Source organism: Bombyx mori, chromosome 16, assembly GCF_030269925.1.
Source record: "Bombyx mori chromosome 16, ASM3026992v2".
Taxonomy (NCBI): Eukaryota; Metazoa; Arthropoda; class Insecta; order Lepidoptera; family Bombycidae; genus Bombyx; species Bombyx mori.
The window spans coordinates 5,908,044-5,930,490 of record NC_085122.1 but is presented as its reverse complement, the minus strand read 5'-3'; the positions used below and the strand labels follow the sequence as shown (position 1 = coordinate 5,930,490).

Here is a 22,447-nt window from a genome sequence, read left to right as displayed (position 1 = left end):
TCGAAACAAAATCACATGTACCAAATGAAAATGTCTATTAAGTGTTGTTAAAGTATTGGCTGGGATCGGGATCCCGTGTCGTCCGTGCAACAGATCCGTCGCCAGAGCGAATCTCACTCTCTTGGACCAGGCGCCTTCCTTGTTACGAACAAAGGACCCGCTGCAGATATGCCGCAAGTAAAACGGCTTCGGACGTACGGCTGGCTTTTGAATGACGTTTATTTTACATTTATATGTATCCATTATTATTATGTACTGTCTGTGTGTATTTGTTTTGATAAATCCAACTATCACCTTGCCTCTCGGCAGACTGTAAAATGAACGATACATCCTCCACGTATTGCGAATTTGTTTTGTAAACTAGAGTATATTGTTATTTAAAAACATCAATGGTCTGCTTATAAATATTTATCCAATGATTGTGCATCGAAACATAAACATTATTATCTCGTTACGACACGCACCTATTCAATATTGTCTTGATAGTTTTGTAGCTTAAATCGACAGAAATATATAAATAAAATTATGAGTCCAACCTTATGGGAAGCCAGAATAATGGTAATACGTAAATGATGATTCGATGTGGCGGCTACTTTTTTGTAGGCGAGATTAAAAATATTTCTAATATTAAAAAAGGCGCATGTAAATTTCTAAAGTATTTTGATTGTTTTGGCACAGGTAATCAAATTGAAAAAACGAACATTTTGTCTGAATGTATTTTTTTAATCATATGACTGTTGTTGGTCGAGTTACTTTACGAGCAGATCAAATCAAGATCTTAAGTCAACGCGTCCTTTGTGCGGATGATAGAGCAGTTCACGTGTGCGTGCGTGTGTGCATATGGGTGTGCGCGTGTGTGTGCATGTGTGTGCGTGTGTATGCGTATGTAGATAAGTAGTATTTTTGCAGTGCATTAGAAAAATTTAATCGACACCACTCGGCCACAATCTGTCGCCTAATCGTCTTGCCTATCTCTGTAGTAAATTAAAAAATTTCCCTAATGATCGCTCGTTTATCGTATTCGCATACAGAGATTCCACGTTTATGAGAAACTAAATTAGTGCAAAACCAAACCATCTTTAAGGTATCGTCACGTGATCGTATCGTCTTCATTAGTTAGAGACAAACGGTCCGAGTTTATAACGTTTCTCTGAATAATCGATTTAAATATAACACTAGAAGTTGGGAAACTAATAAAAAACCTATCCCTCATTCGTTTAAATTCAATCTTTACAAGAAATAGTTCAGACTGTTATTCCAGTCGCAGGAGATATTCTCAAATTAGTTTACCTCAAACAGTTCGGTGTTCCTGTGTCGCAGCTCGTGCAGCTCGTCCCGCAGCTGCGCCCGCTCCCGGCTGGACAGCTCCTCCTGCTCCTCGGCGTGCAGGCGCCGCTTCTCGCTGTACTGCAGCTCGCTCTTCAGCTTGCGGATGTCGTTACGCGACCTGGTACGTGCCACGAAATGTACGACAAAATAACCATCGAGCCCATATGATGCATTAGTGATGCATGAAGTCGTCGTGGCCTAAAGGATAAGACGTCCGATGCATTCGTATTGAGCAATGCGCCGGTGTTCGAATCTCAAGCGGGTACCAATTTTTCTAATGAAATACGTACTCAACAAATGTTCACGATTGATTTCCACGATGAAGGAATACTATCGTGTAATTAAAATGAAACTCTGCCTATTTCTACCGTGAAGCAGTAATGCGTTTCGGTTTGAAGGGTGGGGCAGCCGTTGTAACTATACTTGAGACCTTAGAACTTATATCTCAAGGTGGGTGGCGCATTTACATTGTAGATGTCTATGGGCCCCAGTAACCACTTAACACCAAGTGGGCTATGAGCTCGTCCAACCATCTAAGCAATAAAAAATAAAAAAAAATTGTGCAATAACAAACTAAATGATATTTAAAAACACATGGTGGAAGTGAAACTGATAAGTTTGTTATCTCATTGTTTCATAGGCTCTTTTTAGAGTCGCTTGTTTGTTTCAAATTACAACAGTACATTTTAAATTTTTAATTAACATAAAAATAAATTTTATAAATCTATGTATATTGTTTTCGAATAAATTATTTTTCTTCGTAGATATAGTTCGTATTAGCATGCAAGCTATTATTACCTGTCAACTTCAACTTGCGCGATCTCATGGGTTTTCTGTAGTTTTTCAAGCTGCTGTTTCAATCTATCCAAGTCCTTACTCGCTTGTTCATATTTCGGTTTAACGGATGCTATTTCGGTTTGCAAGTCAGCACACTTCCTTTCGGCAGTCTTCCGGGCCTCTATAGCATTGGACAGGCGCTCTTCAACACGCTTCAAGTCCCGAGCGGTGGATTTTGCATCTACCGATAGTTCATTGAACTCACGTTCCTGTTACACGAAATAAAAATTTGCATTAACGACACGGTCATCGTTCTGGTCGAAGGGCTCGACGAGTAAATTAACCCACAGACCCAGCCCACTGAGTTTCTCACCGGATCTTCTCAGTGGGGCGCGTTTCCGATCCGGTGGTAGATTCTGCGAAGCACGACTCTTGCTAAGGTTCGTGTTAGCAACGTCGTTAGGCTTGGACACCGTGAGCTCACCTACTAGTTATGGTTACGCTGAAATAGCCTCTCAAGGCTATCAGCTTAGGCAGGAAAAAAAAATAACGACAGGGCTCTTTTCTTATTTTCAGCAATAGCTTTTTGTAGAACTTACCTTGCGCCATCTTGCCAAATTCGCTGCTCTGGCTTCTTGACGGAGTGTTGCTATTTCTTCAGCTTTTGTCTGTAATGTAAAAAAAAGTTTTTTTGACTCATAACTAATTTGGTAAAAGTTTTTTTTACTCACATCGAATGTGGTAAAAAAATGTTTTAATAACTTATTGTGTTGTATGGTTGTATATAATCGATAATTGTTAAACATTAATTCATGTATCATTCCATTGTCATTATAAGTTTGGCCAATTTAAACATTGCTGAAACTCAGTTTCTCCATAGTAATAGATTACTATTAGCCATGGACGGTGGCAGCGTCAGGGAAACATCCAAAGCATCGTCTACCAAGACGGAGTGTTTTATTTAGTTGTTTGAATAAGGACACTTCATAGAGCTATAGAGAAACGTACAGTACCCGACGATACGCTGGTACGACAGAGATAGTGCTCAACGGAACCGAAATTAGACGATTCTCTTTCCAAGGGTCGATGTGCAATATTTATCGGCGGGGGGTATTGTATATAGCATAAATGATCTCCGACATATGATATGTTAAAATTGAGACCTGCAATTGTTTCTCGGCCCTCTCGAGCTGTTCCTTGAGCAAGGCGAGTTGCGCATGCGCGGCGTCGGCGAGGCTCTCCGTGTCGCTGTGTGCGTCGGCGCCGTCCGCCCGCCGCGCCGCCTCGTCGTCCGCGTCCCGCCGCGCGTCGTCGCGAGCCGAGCACCGCATGCACGTGCGGCTCTCCAGGGCTGTCACCTCACGTTCTAGTTGACGAACTAGTTGCTCTAGAGTGTTCACCTAAAACATACACGATATGTTTCAATGGCGGCTCGCTCCGATCTTTTACAAAAATTTCAATCAAAAAAACAAACAAATCAACGATATTTGACGTTGTTTTAGATTTTTTAAATAAAAGAACACTTATTGCGGCATAACTATAATAGTTAGACATATTATGCTGTCGCGACACTTTTGTAAATAATAATGTGTTCTATAAAGTCGTAGTATATTATTTTATTCTATCATGAATAGTTTTCGCAGGGCACGCGATGTAAAGAATATTTTAGGTAATTTTTTTACACCTTGAGTTACATTATTGGAGTCTTAGTAAGAATCTCAAATTTTTTTCAAAAAAGATTATAACCTATGTCACTCGGGAATAGTGTAGCTTCCAAACAGTGAAAGAATTTTTCAAATCGGTTCAGTAGTTTCGGAGCCTATTCAATACAAGCAAACAAACAAATCTTTCCTCTTTATAATATTAGTATAGAAGTATAGATAAATAAGTTTTAATTAATTTTAACCATAAATTTATAGGTGTAATCAACAGCAAAGTCGTATTCTATTATATTTATCGGTCTAGTGAAACATATATGTATACATCTTAATTAAAATAAAAAAGCTTATTTCTCATAGCTTTATAAGTTAACAAAAATACATATAAAAGTTTATTTTATAGATTTATATTCATTATTAATTCTATAGGATTTAATATTTGCGACAACAGTTAATCAGGAAGTTTCAATTGTATAATACAACAGCTGCCCTATCGTTCAAACCGGAACGCATTGCTGCTTCACAGTACTGAATCCCTCGAACATAACACATACGGTAGGAGCTGGGGTTGTGCCATTCTAGGCTGAAGTGTAGTGTAATTTTTTTATTAGTCATATTCAATTTACCTTCTCACGGTGCCTAGCATCTTCCTGCAAAGTGTTAGTGGCTCGAGCGTTGGCTTCAGCGAGTCTCTCGTTGAGTCGCGACTCTGTGCGAGCGCTTTGTTCTTCTAAAGCTGTTTCACGTTTCACAGCTTCTTCGATGCCACGTTCCAGCTCCTGTTGAGGACATTCAGGTTGTAATAATAAATTATTAATTTTACACAATATATCTACAAACGGTTCGACATAGCCTTTACTTCGTAAAAAACAAAAACACAACTTTTTCTATGAATTGATAAACTTCTTAGTGTCGGTTCTTTGGTTTACCCGATTAGGCTTACAAGCTGCTGTATGACTGTACTCGCTACCCGACCACACTTACTCACCGCTCTAAAACACTTATTCGCTGCTCTATCATACTTACTTGCTGCTCAATCACACTTAATCACTGTTCTATCAGGTTTACTCGCTGCTCTATCACATTTAATCACTGCTCTATCACATTTACGTGCATTTCTATGACACTTTCAAGCTGCTCTATCACACTTACTCGCTACTATATCACACTTACTCATTGCTCTAACACACTTATTTGCTGCCCCATCATACTTAGTCACAGTTCTATCACACTTAATCACGTCTCTATCACCGTTACGAGTATATGCTGCTCTATCACACTTAGTCGTTGCTCTATCACACTTAGTCACTGCTCTATCATACTTAGTCGCTACCATATCACACTTACTCATTGCTCTAGCACACTCATTCACTACCCTATCATATTTACACGTCTCTCTATCACACTTCCTCACTACCATATCAGACTTACTCATTTCTCTATTAGACTTACTCGCTTCGCTATCACACGTTTCCGCATATATAATGCCGTAAAAATACAACAGCAGTGCAATCATGTGCTTGCTTACCTGAACTTGTGCTACGAGGGTGGACACCCGCAGCCTTTCTTGAGCCAACTGTTGTTGAACGTCCTTTAGTTCATCGGATGTAGCTTCTTTCATACGTTGTTTTTCACCGAGAGTTGCCTGAAATACATTTCTTTCATTAAAAAATTCATAGTTGAAGTCAAGCTAATCATAGACACACTAAACACAACAATAAGACACATATGTGTTGTGATTAGTGCTAATGATTGTATAATGGTTGAAAGGAAAGGAACGTGGTTGACTGATAATTATAATTGAAGACACGAGTTGATGAAGGGGTTAAGTACCATTTTTAAGATTTTTGAGTTTTTACATTGAATGAAGGTGTTATATGCCTATAAACCATATTAGACCTTAAAACTCCGGGTATAAAGGCTGTTTTTAGAAATTGCATGTGATGAAAGAGTCATGTACGAAGACAAAGTACAAGTAACAAAAGCTTGTTACATGTTTTCTCAACAATAAACAAATTGTATCATATCCCCTTCATCAACTCATATCTTCAATTATAATAAATAATAATAAATATAATTCTAATATCGGGAACTTATTACAACTACAAACAGTGCTTAGAACCAGTTCAATAGCAGTCTATATAATTATAATATTATTAAGAGTTCTTTTCAGATTCTTTTTGTTTTAACACCCCATTATCTCTATAATATAATTAGTATAGTTGTAAGGAACGTTGTTGTACTAATCGAGCACTATATCTTGTTTTGTCGTGCGCACATAACTTATGTTGCAAGCCAGATTTTGTTTCTTTTTACTTATGTTTTTTATGTATCTTTTTAGCTTGTACTGTGTATTGTGAGCCTAATAAATAAATAAATAAATAGTGATGACCCATAGCATAGTATACATAATAATAATTTTTGAATGCGCAGTGTCTTAGCTTCATTCACCTTTACAGCAGCCAATTCTTTCCTGGTCTCATCAAGTTCGGCCTGAAGACATCTGTTCTCTTCTTGAATGCTAGACAAATGTTTTTCTAGTAGTTCTTTAGCGCGTTGTTCCCGAGCCGTGGCGGCTTCGGCGGCGGCGAGACGGGCGGCCGCCTCACGACTCTCCGCCTCTCCCCCGCTTAGAGTTTGTCGGCGGATCGCACGCTCCTTCGCTACTGAATCCTGGAAACAATAAAAAATAATAGTTTAAAAACTAACAAAATACGCTTTTATAGAAAATCCAAGTAAAAAAATTTAAAATAAATTTTAATAAATTTTAATGAAAAATGGTGTAATAAAAAATGATTTTATTGTAAAAAAAGCGTGGGGTACTTTTCGGGATATTATTAAAATAACCCTTCTACTCATATCTGTTCATAAAATATTTATAACTACTGATACCATGCATCATTTTATCTTACACTATTTTTAATTCAAATTAAGTAATTAAAATTTATTTTCTATTCTTTAGTTGGATTTTCTATAAAAGCGTATTTTGTTCGTTTTTCTAAACTGTTATTTATGTTTAATTTTTTAGTAGAATTTCAATCTTTTAATTTTTTTTAAATATTGAATTGTCATCAGTTCTTAATAAGTATACCAAATTTCGAGTTAATCCGACGTTTTGAAGGATGTTAAAATCATGTTCAAAGATTCCGTAACATACTAACATACATACGTCTGAAGCTAATAAAAGCGTATTAAAAATGAAGAATGCACACAGATCAAATTGACTTTCTTTAACCTCATGTGATTATTTGCCCTTCAGTTTCTGTTTGTCCATCTATGTGTGAGGTTTATGTTACCATTACCATACCAAGAAAACTTTCAGTAGTGGGTACAGTATCCTTAAATATTATTTTAATATACGAAAAATATTCAGGGTTTCTGTGTGGATTTGTAAAACTATAAAAGGATTGTTAATTACAAAATTAACGCAGTTTTCAAGACATTATCCATTGCGGAGCATCCGATATTTAGATTCTTACTAATACTTTACTACTTACTAATTACTACTAATATAACTAACATCAAATTGATTACGTTAACTACGTATTTTTCTAATAAAATAGAGGTTGAACATGAATACCGTCATCGAAAAACACACTCACACACTAATTGCGCCCGCGCGAGTAGGTATCATTCAACCTATTGCTAACGCAAACCAATTATTTCTACTTTCCGTTATAGAATACAATATACAATATTGTATAAATTATTATGTAATAAGGCTTGGGGGAGGCCTATGTCCAGCAGTGGACGTACATGGGCTGATAGAATAGAATAGAAAAAATAAATATATACAAAAATACATACAATATATGTATAATATATAATAAGAGTGCGATCTCAAAGTGACGGCATTCACATTATTAAATCACTTACAATCACATGGGCCGTGGGTTCGTTAACATATGTCGTGCAATAAAAAAACTGAGATACAAAAATTATTTCTAGCTTCTAAATATATTATGTACTCGAGTACAAAAAAACTGAGATACAAAAATTATTTCTAGCTTCTAAATATATTATGTACTCGAGTACATCTAAGTGCTTTCTTAAACTTACAATAGCCTTCACATTGATCTCTGTTAATCTTCGATGACGTAATTCTTGAACGTGTTGTCTTATGTTCTGATGTTTTGAGTAACATTAAGTTATTATGGTGGAGTGAAAATTTTTTTTTTTAACGTAATGGCAGATACATATTAAAAAATACCATCAAATCAGTTGATAACAATGTCTTGTCAATGTTACTTTGTAATCTAATCGATATAAGTAAATAAACCCGAGAATTCTCACAAGGGATTTGGTAGTCTTACGGGTGGTAGGACCTCTTGTGAGTGCGCCCGGGTAGGTACCACCACCATGCCTATTCCTGCCGTGAAGCAGTAATGCGTTTCGACTTGAAGGGTGGGGCAGCCGTTGTAACTATACTTGAGACCTTAGAACTTATATCTCAGGGTGGGTGGCGCATTTACGTTGTAGAAGTCTATGGGCTCCAGTAACCACTTAACACGAGGTGGGCTGTGAGCTCGCCCACCCATCTAAGCAATAAAAAAATTAGAAAAAAATATATAATTCTCGCATTAAGTAATTCAAAACGAATTCAATGCCCGTAGCCTGATGAGCTTATGTTATTAGCTTATGACCTTAGATGTCAGATATATTCGGGTCGCTACGTTTATAAACGAAGCACGGATTCAAAGTCGCCTATTTTTGTATTTTGTAATTTAACATAATAATAAAGTGATAAGTTCACGGACGTATAAACTTAATAAATAAACTTAATAAATAATGAAATTATGTATCTCGAAAATAAAATTTGCACAATAAATGAATGAAATATAAATGCGTAAATTATTGTTTCGAGGTGAAAGGTTCCTCTATCTGGCTACATCTGTTACGCCATCATTTCATATTTTTTACTTCCTCAGGTAGTACACTCGTTATTACTTAAACAATTGAGGAAGGTCGTGAACTCGTGATCTACCTTGTACTAAATTTCTTATATTTTTAAATAATTAAATAAGCTTTTGTTTAAAAGTTTAATAGTATTTTAGTATTATTAGAGTTTACTGTTGGTAGGACCTCTTGTGAGTCCGCACGTGTATGTACCAACACCCTGCCTATTTCCGTCGTGAAGCAGTAATACGTTTCGGTTTGAAGGGCGGGGGCAGCCGTTGTAACTGTACTGAGACCTTAGAACTTATATGTAAAGGTGGGTGGTGCATTTACGTTGTAGATATCTATGGGCTCCGATAACCACTTAACACCAGGTGGGCTGTGAATTCGTCCAACCATCTAAGCAAAACAGTTTCTTTAGCCTTGAACGAAATTCAAGCAACTCTGAGCCATAGATGTTTGTAATCAGTTACCTTGTAATGTTGGTGTTGTAGCCTCTGTGTCTCAGCACTGGCCAGCGCTCTAGCACATTCACCCTGGAGTTCCACCACCCTCGTTTCCAATTCTCGCACGTTTTGCTTCAACTCATCCCTTTCAGAAACTAAGCTGGCAATTTCAGTTTTGGCTCCCCGCAGCTCGGCGCCGGTGCGCTCTGCGATACCAGAGCTCAGCTCTTGGTTCGTCCGCTGGAGGACCATGCGTTCTTCCTTTTCCACTTCCACTTGTCGCTCGAGTCGTCTGTTTGTAAATACGGAAATCGGAATTAATTACGCTGTCATAAATGTCGCGGTGTCCTGTCAAAATTCGCTAAATTTAAGAAATGTAATCGTTTATTAAGATCTCTTGTGAACCATCTGTGGGAATTTGATGGTATTAATAAAAAAGGCAAATAGACCTTTACAAACTTTTAACTTAATCAAACGAACGACTTTCTCAGATTTTTCTTGACTCTCTCGAAATTTCCAGAACAGATTTCGATTATATTATCTACTTAGAAATGCTGTGCAAAACAAAGTCAAAGAAAGCATTATTGAAAGACGGCCTAACTATTTGTATATATTTCGAAAAAAAAAAAAAAAAAAAAACGTTTAACTATTGAATTACTGTAAAAATCTTTCCCAGAGTCGTAGTAACGATTGTACCAAATTTTATTATTATCGGATGAACGGTTCGGCATGCATAAACGTTTATTTTTATTTATTGAGTTAAAAAGAAGAGGCGCGATAATTAGTCAAAGTTGGTACTGCGATGTGATGATTGTACGCACCGGTTCTGCAGACTGAGCGCCGTGATGTCGGCCTGCAGCCGGAGCCGCAGCCGCTCGGCGTCGGCCTCCAGCTCCCGGCGCGCGCGCTCCGCCGCCGCCAGCGCGCCCGCCTCCGCAGCCGCCAACTTAGTCTGCAGCGACGCTATCTCTTTACCGCGCATTATCGCTAATTTTTCCGCTGATCTGTATCAATAACAATACACTTTCAATAACCATAATTTTCAAACGAATATGAATCGAAATGAAATTTCTATATCTATACTAATATATAAATCTACAGTGGTTTTTACGAATGTTCCGTTAACTACTAAATGTTTTTTTTTATTGCCCTTGTAGGCAGACGATCATACATATGGCCCATCTGATGGTGAGTGGTTACCGTCGCCCATGAACTTTAGCAATGCCAGGTGCAGAGCCAAGCCTCTGCCTACCAACATGCATCCGATTGACTTGAAACTTAGTATCCATATAGAAAATACATGTACTTAATGGATAGGCTAATATTTATACGAGTGTTGGACTCCCTACACCCGTTACGGGGGCGTTAATGATGAGAATCTTTGTGGGGGTGAGAAACAATAATGTTAGTTTTAAATGCACAGCGAAGCGGTCGGGTACAGCTAGTATATCTATATATTAATACGTGAAACAAAAACTTTGTACCCCTTTTTACGAAAATTGCGCGGACGGAGAAGTATGAAATTTCCCCCACTTATAAGAGAATATAGTCAAGAAGTGCAGAATGCTAATTTTTTTTTTAATTATGTATTAATATTACATTAAATCAACAAAAAAAAACATTACACACACTACCATGTATTTGACACACACACACATATGTATACTCTATGTTTATTGTCCAACTTTTGTTGCTTATAGTCTGTGGTAAAATTGAGAATAGGTTAATATTGTTTATTTGTCTAGTCTTGACGAAATCTGTGATTATAGAAGTATAATTGTCTTTGACAATAAATAGAACCATAATAACTTATAATTTCAATTAACTATAGTCGAATTTCGACTACTGCGGGACCACTAGTAAAAATGAATTGCTGTTCGTTAGTCTCGCTAAAACTCGAGAACGGCTGGACCGATTTGGCTAATTTTGGTCTTGAATTATTTGCGGAAGTCCAGAGAAGGTTTAAAAGGTAGATAAATGTAAAACGTTCGGAATTATATAAAAATAACAATTTTGTTGTTCCTTTGATGTGTCCCACGTCGGACGGATTCCTTTTGTTTGTTTTAAGCTTATTTTATACAAAATTTAGGTATTTTATTTATCGATTGAGGCACTTCGAAGTCTGCCGGATCAGCTAGTAATTTATAAATTCAAACATTCAAAGATTTCATTAGAAAATTAAACATTATTTGTATTGTATATTCAGACATATTTTTTACAACTCACTTAAACGTTGCTAAATCTATAGCGGTGCAGTCATGGGATGCGTTGAAGCCGCCGGTGCTGTCATCATTTACGTCAATAGCTACGTACGAATAACCTGAAAACATTTTTATAAGTTACATTTCAAGAATGGAAATTAAAACATATCAGATTTAGCTGTGAAAATGTCTTACCAACAAAGGGTAATTGTCCAGCGAACGGTGGACGCGATCGAAAAGGCGTGGCCGACGGTGAGGGGGCTCTTCGTTCTGGTGGATGAAAGAACGACGCATCCTCTGCGCCGCGGACACAGGGCACCCACGGAGGCACCTGGATAGTTCACGAAATTGATTACTGCGCCTGTTTATATCATATTGTAATAGTTGGGCGTAATTTTTTATATCAATATTATCTTTGTCTAGACACACCAATATTTCTGCTAAAATCCTACCAATGCTTTGTTGCAAAAGTTTATTTTTAGAAATATTTCAGACTTAAAAATTATTTCGACAATTATATTAGTGACCTAGCGATATCGGGCAATAAGTCGAATATTCGAAATCGGAATCGTCTGGTTGTTTAGTTTTTTTATTACGTAAGAATTACAGTCGATAAAAACAATAAAAATCAATTTCTCTAATTAGAAAGGTATTATTATTCTTATATATAAATTAGCTGTAATCTTCTTCGAAATGCAACACATAAGCATGTGTGTGTACCTGATCGCGGACATTGTGCACGGGCAGGTGCGCTAGAGCGGGGTGCTGCAGAGTGTCGAGGTAGTTGTAGCGGCGCGACACCGACACCCGCAGCAGGCCACCCACGAGCGCGCGCCACTCGGCGGACGGGCCGCTGGGAAGGGGGGCGAACGGAGGGGCACCATCTTCACGTTCGTACCTGTACAATATTATCTATATACTAGCTGTACTCGTCCGCTTCGTTGGCCATTGAAAATTAACATTATTACACCCCCACAAAAATTCTCATCATTAACGCCCACGCAACTGGTGTAGGGAGTCCAACACTCATAAAAATATTAGCCTATCCATTAAGTACATGTATTTTCTACATGGATACCAATTTATCTATTCCGTGGATACCAAGTTTCAAGTCAATCGGATGCATGATTCAGTAGTTATAACAGAACATCCGTAAAAACCACTGTAGATTTACATATAAGTATAGATTAGTATAGATTAATACGTGAAGCAAAAACTTTGTAACCCTTTTTACGATAATTGCACGAACGGAGGAGTATAAAATTTCCCACACTTATAGAGAACATAGAAAGGGAGTGCAGAATGCTAATTTTTTTTTTTTAATTATGCATAAAAAATACAGTAAATCCATAAAGAAACATCAACAAACGCACACCAAGTACCATGTATTTGACACACACACACGCATGCATACTCTTTTGTTTATTGCCAAACTTATGACAATTAACTGTCAAAATTAAGTAGTAGTTCTATTTTGCAAGCTGGAATTTTAATAAAAAATTTTTTTATGATAAAATGGAGTGAAATGAAATGAAGTTGATTAATTTGAAACATTAATCAATTGGCATGAAATTAAATGAAATGGGATGATATGGAATAAGACATAATCTGAGTAAAATGGTGGTTATTTACTGAGACTTTTTTAGTGGACTTTTTGGAGAATCCCGAGAAGTTACGTCCAGCGGCTTTGTTTTATTTTTCCAGATTTGTGCACTTTCACAGATACTAAACAGTTAATAAACCCCCGTTATTATACATTTAAATCTGAAGAAACACTAAATAGACTAAATAAAACAAATCACACAACTTCGCTCTTCGCGTGCCCGCAAAAAGCCTTTGTCAAAAGTAATATTGTTTGTCATTAAGACCTATTTGTCTATAATGTATTCTTGTCGAAATCTGTAATTATATTATAGAAGTATAATAGTGTTTGACAATAAAACCATAATAATGTTCAAACTTATAATTTCAATTAATTATAGTCGAATTTCGACTAATGGGGGACCACTAGTAAACTATAATTTGTGCTCATTTCTTATTCATTTCTTCATCTTTCTTACCTATTACCCTCAGCTGGGGTGTAGGGGCTCGAATTAAATTCGTCCATTTATTATTCATAGGTAAGACAATGAGTTCTAAAATGAATTCCTTTTTTTCGTTTATATTAATTACATTAACGCTACATGTTTTAAGTTTTCCTTTTTAATATAATAACCTTCTTATCTCGTTTTAATAAAGTTTAAGATATCTCGACTCAACCACCTTATCGACCCCTAAAATATTTTCATTTCTTATTCATTGCATATTCAACATTTTTACTGTTTATTGAATTGTTATTACTTTTCATTCGCCAAAAACTTTTGAACTTGAAAAAATAATTACTGTTTTAAGTTTTTTTGATTTTTTTGATTGCTTAGATGGGTGGACGAGCTCACAGCCCACCTGTTGTTAAGTGGTTACTGGAGCCCATAGACATCTACGACGTAAATGCGCCACCCACCTTGAGATATAAGTTCTAAGGTCTCAAGTATAGTTACAACGGCTGCCCCATCCTTCAAGCCGAAACGCATTACTGCTTCACGGCAGAAATAGGCGGGGTGGTGGTACCTACCCACGCGGACTAACAAGAGGTCCTAACACCAGTATAATTAAATAAATTTTATACAATAAAACTTACTTGAACGAGTACTTCTGAGCGCATTGTGAATTACAAATATTATTAAATAGTTTTTAGTACTTAGCTAGAAAAAACTATGAACAATTATACACGTCTATATTATAAACACGCGGTGTCGTCAAAAGAAAAACTTACTTTTGTATGTTATTGAGAACGTCCATCACGGAATCTTCGTCGTCCGAAGAGAATGGTCTTCTCAGAGTCACCAATTCGAATGCAACTACACCCAGTGACCAGTAATCGCACGCCGTCTGTGTGAACACAACAGTATATTTTTAACTTGTAACGTTAAATCTATACATATAAATAAAATTTGGAGTGTCTTTTTGTAATATTAAAATAACCATTTTTTTTATAATATTTGTTTATATATGTTTTTATATGTATATATTTATATATATCTATATATTTATGTATATGTATTTATTTAAGTACTATGTATTATGTATGTTATATATACACATAATATATGTTTAAGTAATATCCCCTTCACACTACACCTACCAAGCTTCATCTCTGCACTCCCCTAAGGTAGACTGTTAGAGAATGCCTATGGCATTAAGTCCGCCTTTATACTTTCTAGTATAAGAAGTTATAAATAAATAAATAAATATATATACGGTACATACACCAAAATAGCATTTTTTACAATTTTTGTCGGTCTGTCTGTCTGTTTGTTCCGGCTAATCTCTGGAACGGCTAGACCAATTTTGACGGGACTTTCACTGATAGGTAGCTGATGATATAAAGAGTAACTTAGGCTTTACTTTTTTTAGACTAGCTTCGCCACGCGGCGTCACCTGCGGAACGACGGGATATAACATCGCGGGACTCAGCTATCAATAATAAAATTTAATGTTTCCGAAGCGAAGCGAGGACGGGTCGCTAGTAACATATATTTTGAAAAGTAATTTTGATAACGCTCATAGGGTAGGCGTGTCCTGAGCCCGCACGGATAGGTCACACGGTCTAGCCCATTTTTGCGGCGAATCAATAATGCTTTCCGGTTTGAAGAGTGGGACTTTTTACAATACAATTGGAATCTGTTCCTCATATATTAGAGCACTTTTAGCCTTATAATCTATAAATAATTGGGCTCCGTTAACCTATTAACATTGGGAAGGCTATCTACCTGTCTATGAAAATAAAAATAATACTTTGAAATATTTTTTTCCATTTTATTCAAAATGCCGAAGAAATGCACAATTTTTTTTTGCTTAGATGGATGTACGGGCTCACAGCCCACCTGGTGTTAATTGGTTACTGGAGTCCATAGACATCTACAACGTAAATGCGCCACCCACCTTGAGATATAAGTTATAAGAGATATAAGGTCTCGAGTATAGTTACAACGGCTGCCCCACCCTTCTAACCGAAACGCATTACTGCTTCACGGCAGAAATACGCAGGGCGATGGTACCTACTCGCGCGGACTCACAAGAGGTCCTACCACCAGTAATTACGCCAATTATAATTTTGCGGGTTTGCGCAAATTATAATTTTTATTACACTATGTTATTCCTTCATCGTGGAGGTCAATCGTGAACATTTGTTAAGTACGTATTTCATTAGAAATATTGGTACCCGCCTGAGATTCGAACACCGGTGCATCGCTCAACACGAATGCACCGGACGTCTTATCCTTTAGCCACGACGACTTGTAAGGAATGTAAAACACACACACACACACATTAATTTATCTTACAAAATATTCTATAGTTATATATCCACATCAACCGTGAATAAATCTACCACAACCATGTCATTCAATATTGTGCATAAAAAACAACTATATACATAGTTAGTATGTTAGTACGTAACTTTATCAATAAAATGCTTGTAGGTACTATCTATGCAATTGAAGATGTTAGGGATGTGACAATTCAAATTCATATCAGAAGTATGGAACAGTTGTGATTCTATATCCAAATTTTCGTTACAGAAATATTTATATACCAGGTAGTATTTTGATTTCATAAATACAACTTTTTCAGATATGAGTAATTTATAAAACTGTATTTTTTTTTATTACTGTATAATGTGTTATTTTTATTTTATTTTTATATTAGACTGTGCGACTATTCTTGAGATACGTTTATGGGACCGTGCCTTACTCGACTCTATTGAATATGTAGGTGAAATACTTTCGGGGCCTATCTAGTTTTAAGTTGTTGTTCACAGGATCCCAAAGAGATCACAGTGTGAATACCGCCACCCAGCTTGAGAAATTAGTCGTTATACAATATAATTGACACTTCGAGTTATATTGTGTAACGACTCTTCCGCCCTTTAAATCAAAACGCATGATTGTTTTGCGGTAGAAATAGGTAAGATAGTAGATACCCGTGCAGCCTCACAACACTACCACCATTTAAAAATAGGATTGTTAATTTGATAATTTCTGAATCGACACTATTCCACGACATCCCACATGCCAACTACACTAACAGTACTACAATATCATCACATAGAAGTTTCTAGAATTGAAATTCTAGTAACTTCTCTGGATGGAATTCGATGGATATATCCATCAACACAACTTAGAGAAATCTGCCCCCATCAAATAAACGCTAGTGCATTGTTACTAGATTTCTAAGCTGGTAGCCACAGGAAATCTCTGTTTATGGATGGATTAGTAGAAACCAATCATCTTTATCCCATTTGACACTACCGTTTGGCCACAAAACCAAATAGATCAATCTAAAACATTTATTTCATGGACTTTTTTATTTAATTGTAGACTTTCCATATTCAATTGTGTTTTGTAATTATTTCTTCGTGTAACTTTGAAATATTGTATGTATATTAGTGCTAACAGTCTGTAATATTGAGCTGTTTCCGATCATGAGTCTGGATGGTAGGTACTGGAGCCCTAGAATGCCTTCCTCATAGAATTAAGAACCATTTGTTTTGTTTTGACAAGTACTAAAAATGAAACTTTTTGTGTTTCTGGCATTGATGTATTTTTGTGATATTATTTCAGGAGTTAAAACACTACTTGCTTTCTTCATTTCTGGGAGCAGTTCTCTTACATACGAACAGTTACGAACTGATTAGTTATACATTGCTCTCATAACCTTACTTAGTGTACTGAACATGGCCAACATTAGAACTTTTTAGAAACCTCTAAATGAACAATATTTTCTGATATGTATGTGTTTCTAAATATGGTTTCGCATTATAATAGCATTATCTACGTATTGCTTGTCAACATTGCGGTAATTCCAACAATGTTGGTAATGCCGGGCGTGCGCACACGACTGCATTTTTATCTGGTCATCAATATTATAGATACTCAAGACTGATTTTGCCGTTTATGCGAAAACTTTGTAGAACAATGTGATAAATTATACATCAACCAATAATGGTTGTACCACAGACAACATTGATGTCATTACTGGCCTGATATCATGAAACAATGTATAGAAGTTGCTCGTTTAGAGGTCTCTTAAGCAGAAGCGGTTGTCGTGCAAACCCACAATGGGCTGGTCGTGTATCCCGCGACAGTATTGCAGACACACAGTGTGCCGAGCCGCGCAGTCCGCCGCCGCCAGCAGCTCCGGCGCCACGTAGTCCGCCGTGCCCGCCACCACCGCGGCAGACGCGCCGCCGCCGCCCGACAGGCGCAGGCACGAACCGAAGTCGCCCAGCTTCACGTGACCACATCTATACATATAAATAAAATTGAAGTGTCTGTTTGTAATATTGAAATTACCGCTTTTTACTACATGCATATGAATATATATACGGTACATACACCAAAATAACATTTTTTACAATTTTTGTCTGCTTGTCTGTTTGTTCCGGCTAATCTCTGAAACGGCTGGACCGATTTTGACGGGACTCTCACTGATAGGTAGCTGATGATATAAGGAGTAACTTAGGCTACTTTTTTATACGACAATAACCGCGGGTAGCGTCGCGGGACTCAGCTATCAATAATAAAATTTAATGTTTCCGAAGCGAAACGAGGGCGAGTCGCTAGTCTAATATAAATATTATTTGTTTTATTAACTTTTATGTGTATCATTTAATTGGGAGTCTAATTTGTTTTTATTGTTCATTCATTCATTCATTCACTTATGTGGAAACTATTGTTACGCCGGTAAGAGTAACGCCATCTATCGTCGAATAGTCGAACGAATAACGAAGAACCTAGAATGCTCGAGAACTACAACGCCACCTATTGTCAGATAGCGACATGAAAATATTTAAACATCTTTAGAAAAATTGCTATCAGGAGCACCTATGGATCATAGAAGCTCCTTAATGGCAGATGACAACCAAATCGACTGTGACTTCTTAAGATGTGAATAAATATTTATGAGAAAATTTGGAATGAAATATTTTTATGATTATTGCAGTCATGGCCAATGCCAAATGACATCCTCGAATATTAATTCATTTACCTATCAATAAATATGTTGTGGGGCTTGACATCTCTATGTATGTAACCCATCCCATGCAGTGCTTTCAGAGCATGTGCAACTTCGGCAATGTAGAATGCTGCATCTCGTTCTGATAATGGATGGTTTCGACGAGACATCAGCCCGGCAAGATCTCCACCGGAACATAGCTCCATTACTAAGTATAAATTGTTGCTATCCTAGTGAAGGAGACATGTACATATTGAGTAATCAAAGTTAGTGAAAGAAAATTTTGAATCCAAATTTGAAAGGTGGTTCTCAATTAAGGATGTATGTGCTCTAATGGGTCATTATTGAAAATATATTTTTTCAATCCCATGGGAGGGCAAATCAGTAGTTAACAGCGCCACAATATCTTTTTCGGTTGGGCGTGTTAGCCATCGAAGCCCATCTAGGCTGAGCCAAAAACTCTAGATAGCATAACATCGGAGACTGCCTGTAGCTCTTTCAAATCAGCAGCTACAAGGCTCTGTGGTCTTCAAATCACTACACAAAAAAACTTAAATAACTCAGACAATAGTGTTCAAAAGCTAGGATCAAGAATGTTTGTAATTTTGTTAATATCTGTTTCCCAATATCAACATAAGAGGACATAAACTGAGATTTAGCTTTTAATTCCTATACAAATTTTACAAAGATTTGAAGTCATCACTTTCTTTTATGAGCATAGCATTCTAATACTACTTTTGATAATTTTTATACACTTTTTGATATACATATATATATATATATTTTTTTTTTATTATACCTGAAAAGCATACTGCAAACGTGGGATCCAAGGACTAGTCGTTGATGCCAACACATCCCTCTCATCTTCAGTGCAAGCAATGGCACGTTTCCGTGATTGTTCCTTGCGTAATGTTTTTAGGGCATATACATCACCACTTTGTTTTTCTCTCACCATCTGTTGATTATTGTAAATATCTTAAAAATTCAATGGATATTAGAGTAATGCAGTATGTTAAGCCCAAACTGATTAGTACTACCATCTAAAAACCACCTATAATTTTTTTGCTGTAAATCAACCGTCTGGTCTGGTTAAAAGAGTAGGATATGCATAACCATAAGGATATTGAAAAATTCCAATAAAAAAAATTAAGTTCCATTTTGACTGTTTTAAGTTTTTTTTTTTTTTATTGCTTAGGTGGGTGGATGATCTCACAGCCCACCTGGTGTTAAGTGGTTACTGGAGCCCATGGACATCTACAACGTAAATGCGTCACCCAACGGCTGCTCTACCCTTCAAACCGAAACGCATTACTGCTTCACGGCAGAAATGGGCAGAGCGGCGGTACCCACCCGCGCAGACTCACAAGAGGTCCTAGCACCAGTAAACAATATGTAAAAAAAGAAGATATTTTACTTACATTTACTTCCCCAAAATATCCACGTCCAATGGTTTGAACTACTTCAAAGTCAGAAATACAAACTCTAGTCCTTCGCAGTTCTGCCAAAGTGCTGCGGTCTACAATAATGTTAAAAAATATAGACTATTATGTAAAAAAAAACTTGAAAAATTTAGTAAAAGTATTGTAGTATAAGTATTGAGATATCATTTAAGTGTTAAAATTTTAATTGGTTCATTTTTATTAGTTAACGTGTATTTTTATAATTTTATTCTTTTAAGTGAAAACATCAGTGTTTGCAATTTTTACAGTGCAAAAGATATTGAATTTATTATAAAATGACACAAATGTTTTGAGTTACTTCAAAAAACAGGAAAGTAAATTTGGAATTTGTACAACAGCAAGAATTTGTTATCAAATTTTAGTTAGTAATAGATATTGTTTGGTTTTAATTAAATAGCTAGAAGACTAGGTTGAAATTCCCAAAACGCCAGCAGGAGTGTGGTGGTGTGCTAAAACTTACATTTATCCACAAAAGCCCGAACCAATTCATCAGTTTTCTTGATAGGATCATCGTTACATTCATCGTATAATACTGTAAGTGCGTCCAACAATGCTTCTCGGTCCACTGTTTTCTTGCTTCTACTTACACCACTTGTTGCTTTGCCTAGTATTTGTCGATTTAATCGTGCTATACGCACAGCTATTGCTTCCTTTGAAGGTTCCATTTTTCCACTGTTTTTCTACACCTGCTAGTTAAAGTTCATTGATTTTTTTATTCATGCTTATTGTTTATTTTTAGACTGCCAATATTTTGCCGTTGCTTTTTGAATATCGAATTGACATTTAGGTATGACAGTAGTAGTAGTTCCATTTTTTCAACTGGAAAGGCAAAGGTATCACACCATACTGCATAATCTTTTGTATCTATTTATGCCCTTCCACAGATATTAAACAGTTAATAAACCACCGTTATTATAAATTTAAACCTGGTGAAACCAACAAAATAAAAAAATTGACATTCGTATGTTTGATTCCCCTATTAGAAGGCAAATGAAACATAGTTCGTACTAATATATATTTTGTAACAAATGCTGCAACTATGTTTGTTTTATGAAAAGTAAAGTGGTTTTAGAGAACCTGAGAAGCCAGCTACAGTAATTTTTAGTTATTAATGGTGGCCATTACTACACGAAATCAACGTCATCTGTTTTTTTTTTTCAATGTAAACATTCGCAACTTAAATTATGTTCAGTTATCTAAATTGAATGTAGTAATCTCGTTCTCAGGTAATGAAATCTTCAAAAAAAGTAAAATAATAAAATAGATTTTCTCCTCTATTTCGCAACCGATTTTGTTTTGTATCTTTGAATATAAATATTTCGATATACAATACAATATAAAAATTTAAAACATTAAATTTCTACCCTGTTAAGTAGTGGCAAGGCATATTGTAAGCTTGCACGGGTAAAACCACCATCCTGACTATTTCTACCACGAAGCAGTTATGTTGCGTTTTAAAAGGATGGACAGCCGATAAACAAATTAATTCAGACTTTGATTTGAAATCTAAAATAAGCGGTGGCAATGACGATTTCTATGGGCTCCGGTTACTTTAAAGACCCGTTTAGTGATTCATGCTATAAAAAACACTTTAACAAAAATATCAATGAGAACACTTAAGCGAAAATGCAATATTTAAAAAGGAAACAATTAGAAGTCTTCATGGTTTAAAAGAGTAAGACACTCGGTGCAATCGTATCAAGTGATGCATCGGTGTGTGAATCCCGCAGAGAGGTATGTACCTACCAATTTTTCTAACGAAATACGTACGTTGTTCACGATTGACTTCCGCGGTGAAGGAAGGGTGAAGGAAGGACAGCGTGTAATAAAAATGAATAAAAATATCAAGCAATAAAATAAATTGAGGTGTAAGTGATTATCGTCCAATTCACTTACCTACTAGTTCGTAATATTAAACGCTTAATGTATATTTGTATTCAATAATGCTTCCTATGTACACTTAAGCAGATGCATAAATGCTTAAACGCATATGTAAATAAAATAATATTGGTATGTTAAAATTTGTATGACTGTACTTTATTATATCTCAATTATGTAAAGATTAATAAGGACGGTTAATTTTTATTAATTCTTAATCACAAACTTCTCTTAACTTATTTTACTATTTTTGATCGTCTCATTGGCCCACTGATTGGTGACTGGGTTCGATTACCAGCCTGATTATCCACCTATGTGAAAGAAATTTCGTATTCGGAGTTTTGATGTATCATCGATAGTTTCCGGCACCCATAACACAGGAAAGAATTGTAACTTGTGGCAGTAGCTGGGTGAACGACCTCACAGCCTACCCGGAAAGCGGTTAACGACGCCCATAAAAATCATTCTTGAATGTCACCATTCACTTTGAGACATGTGATCTAAGCCTCTATTGTATTCTGGATTGGCTGACCCATCTTTGAAAGGTACACTACTTAGCGGTAGAAATAAGTAGGAGAATATACCTGCGAGCTTACAGCATTCATTGGGTTCTTGTAGCTACGTAACAACAGGTGGGCAGTGATCTCGTAAACCTATCTACGTAATAAACAAAATACGTCATACAGTACCAGTTCACGCCGATTGGGGAACGCAGCACAACATAACACCCAGTGAACGGTGGTACTCGT

General features: G+C 36.4%; 1 protein-coding gene and 1 long non-coding RNA gene across 5 annotated transcripts in view; one reads left to right on the top strand and one right to left on the bottom strand.

Annotated features, from left to right (window-relative positions):
- LOC101739744 (citron rho-interacting kinase) overlaps positions 1-20,616 on the bottom strand; it is a 160,089-nt gene extending 139,473 nt beyond the window's left edge. Inside the window, exons 1-19 of one of the 4 annotated variants that reach the window (XM_062672991.1) lie at positions 20,281-20,616; positions 19,779-19,876; positions 19,160-19,315; positions 18,394-18,590; positions 17,464-17,650; positions 14,120-14,235; positions 12,028-12,205; positions 11,503-11,638; positions 11,333-11,426; positions 9,928-10,110; positions 9,134-9,398; positions 7,824-7,889; positions 6,216-6,437; positions 5,293-5,409; positions 4,391-4,543; positions 3,270-3,506; positions 2,706-2,774; positions 2,128-2,375; positions 1,291-1,447 (exon numbers count right to left, since the gene is read on the bottom strand). In XM_062672991.1, the coding sequence (XP_062528975.1) occupies positions 1,291-1,447; positions 2,128-2,375; positions 2,706-2,774; positions 3,270-3,506; positions 4,391-4,543; positions 5,293-5,409; positions 6,216-6,437; positions 7,824-7,889; positions 9,134-9,398; positions 9,928-10,110; positions 11,333-11,426; positions 11,503-11,638; positions 12,028-12,205; positions 14,120-14,235; positions 17,464-17,650; positions 18,394-18,590; positions 19,160-19,315; positions 19,779-19,876; positions 20,281-20,485 (3,084 nt within the window). In that variant the 5' untranslated portion in view covers positions 20,486-20,616. The remainder of the gene's footprint in view (positions 1-1,290; positions 1,448-2,127; positions 2,376-2,705; positions 2,775-3,269; positions 3,507-4,390; positions 4,544-5,292; positions 5,410-6,215; positions 6,438-7,823; positions 7,890-9,133; positions 9,399-9,927; positions 10,111-11,332; positions 11,427-11,502; positions 11,639-12,027; positions 12,206-14,119; positions 14,236-17,463; positions 17,651-18,393; positions 18,591-19,159; positions 19,316-19,778; positions 19,877-20,280) is intronic. The other 3 variants (XM_038016447.2, XM_038016449.2, XM_038016450.2) reach the window with 3 other exon arrangements.
- LOC134200328 (uncharacterized) lies at positions 12,623-15,818 on the top strand. The gene is made up of 2 exons (XR_009975184.1): positions 12,623-13,317; positions 14,761-15,818. It is a non-coding gene; the product is annotated as an uncharacterized LOC134200328 (long non-coding RNA).
- Positions 20,617-22,447: the final 1,831 nt, after the last annotated feature.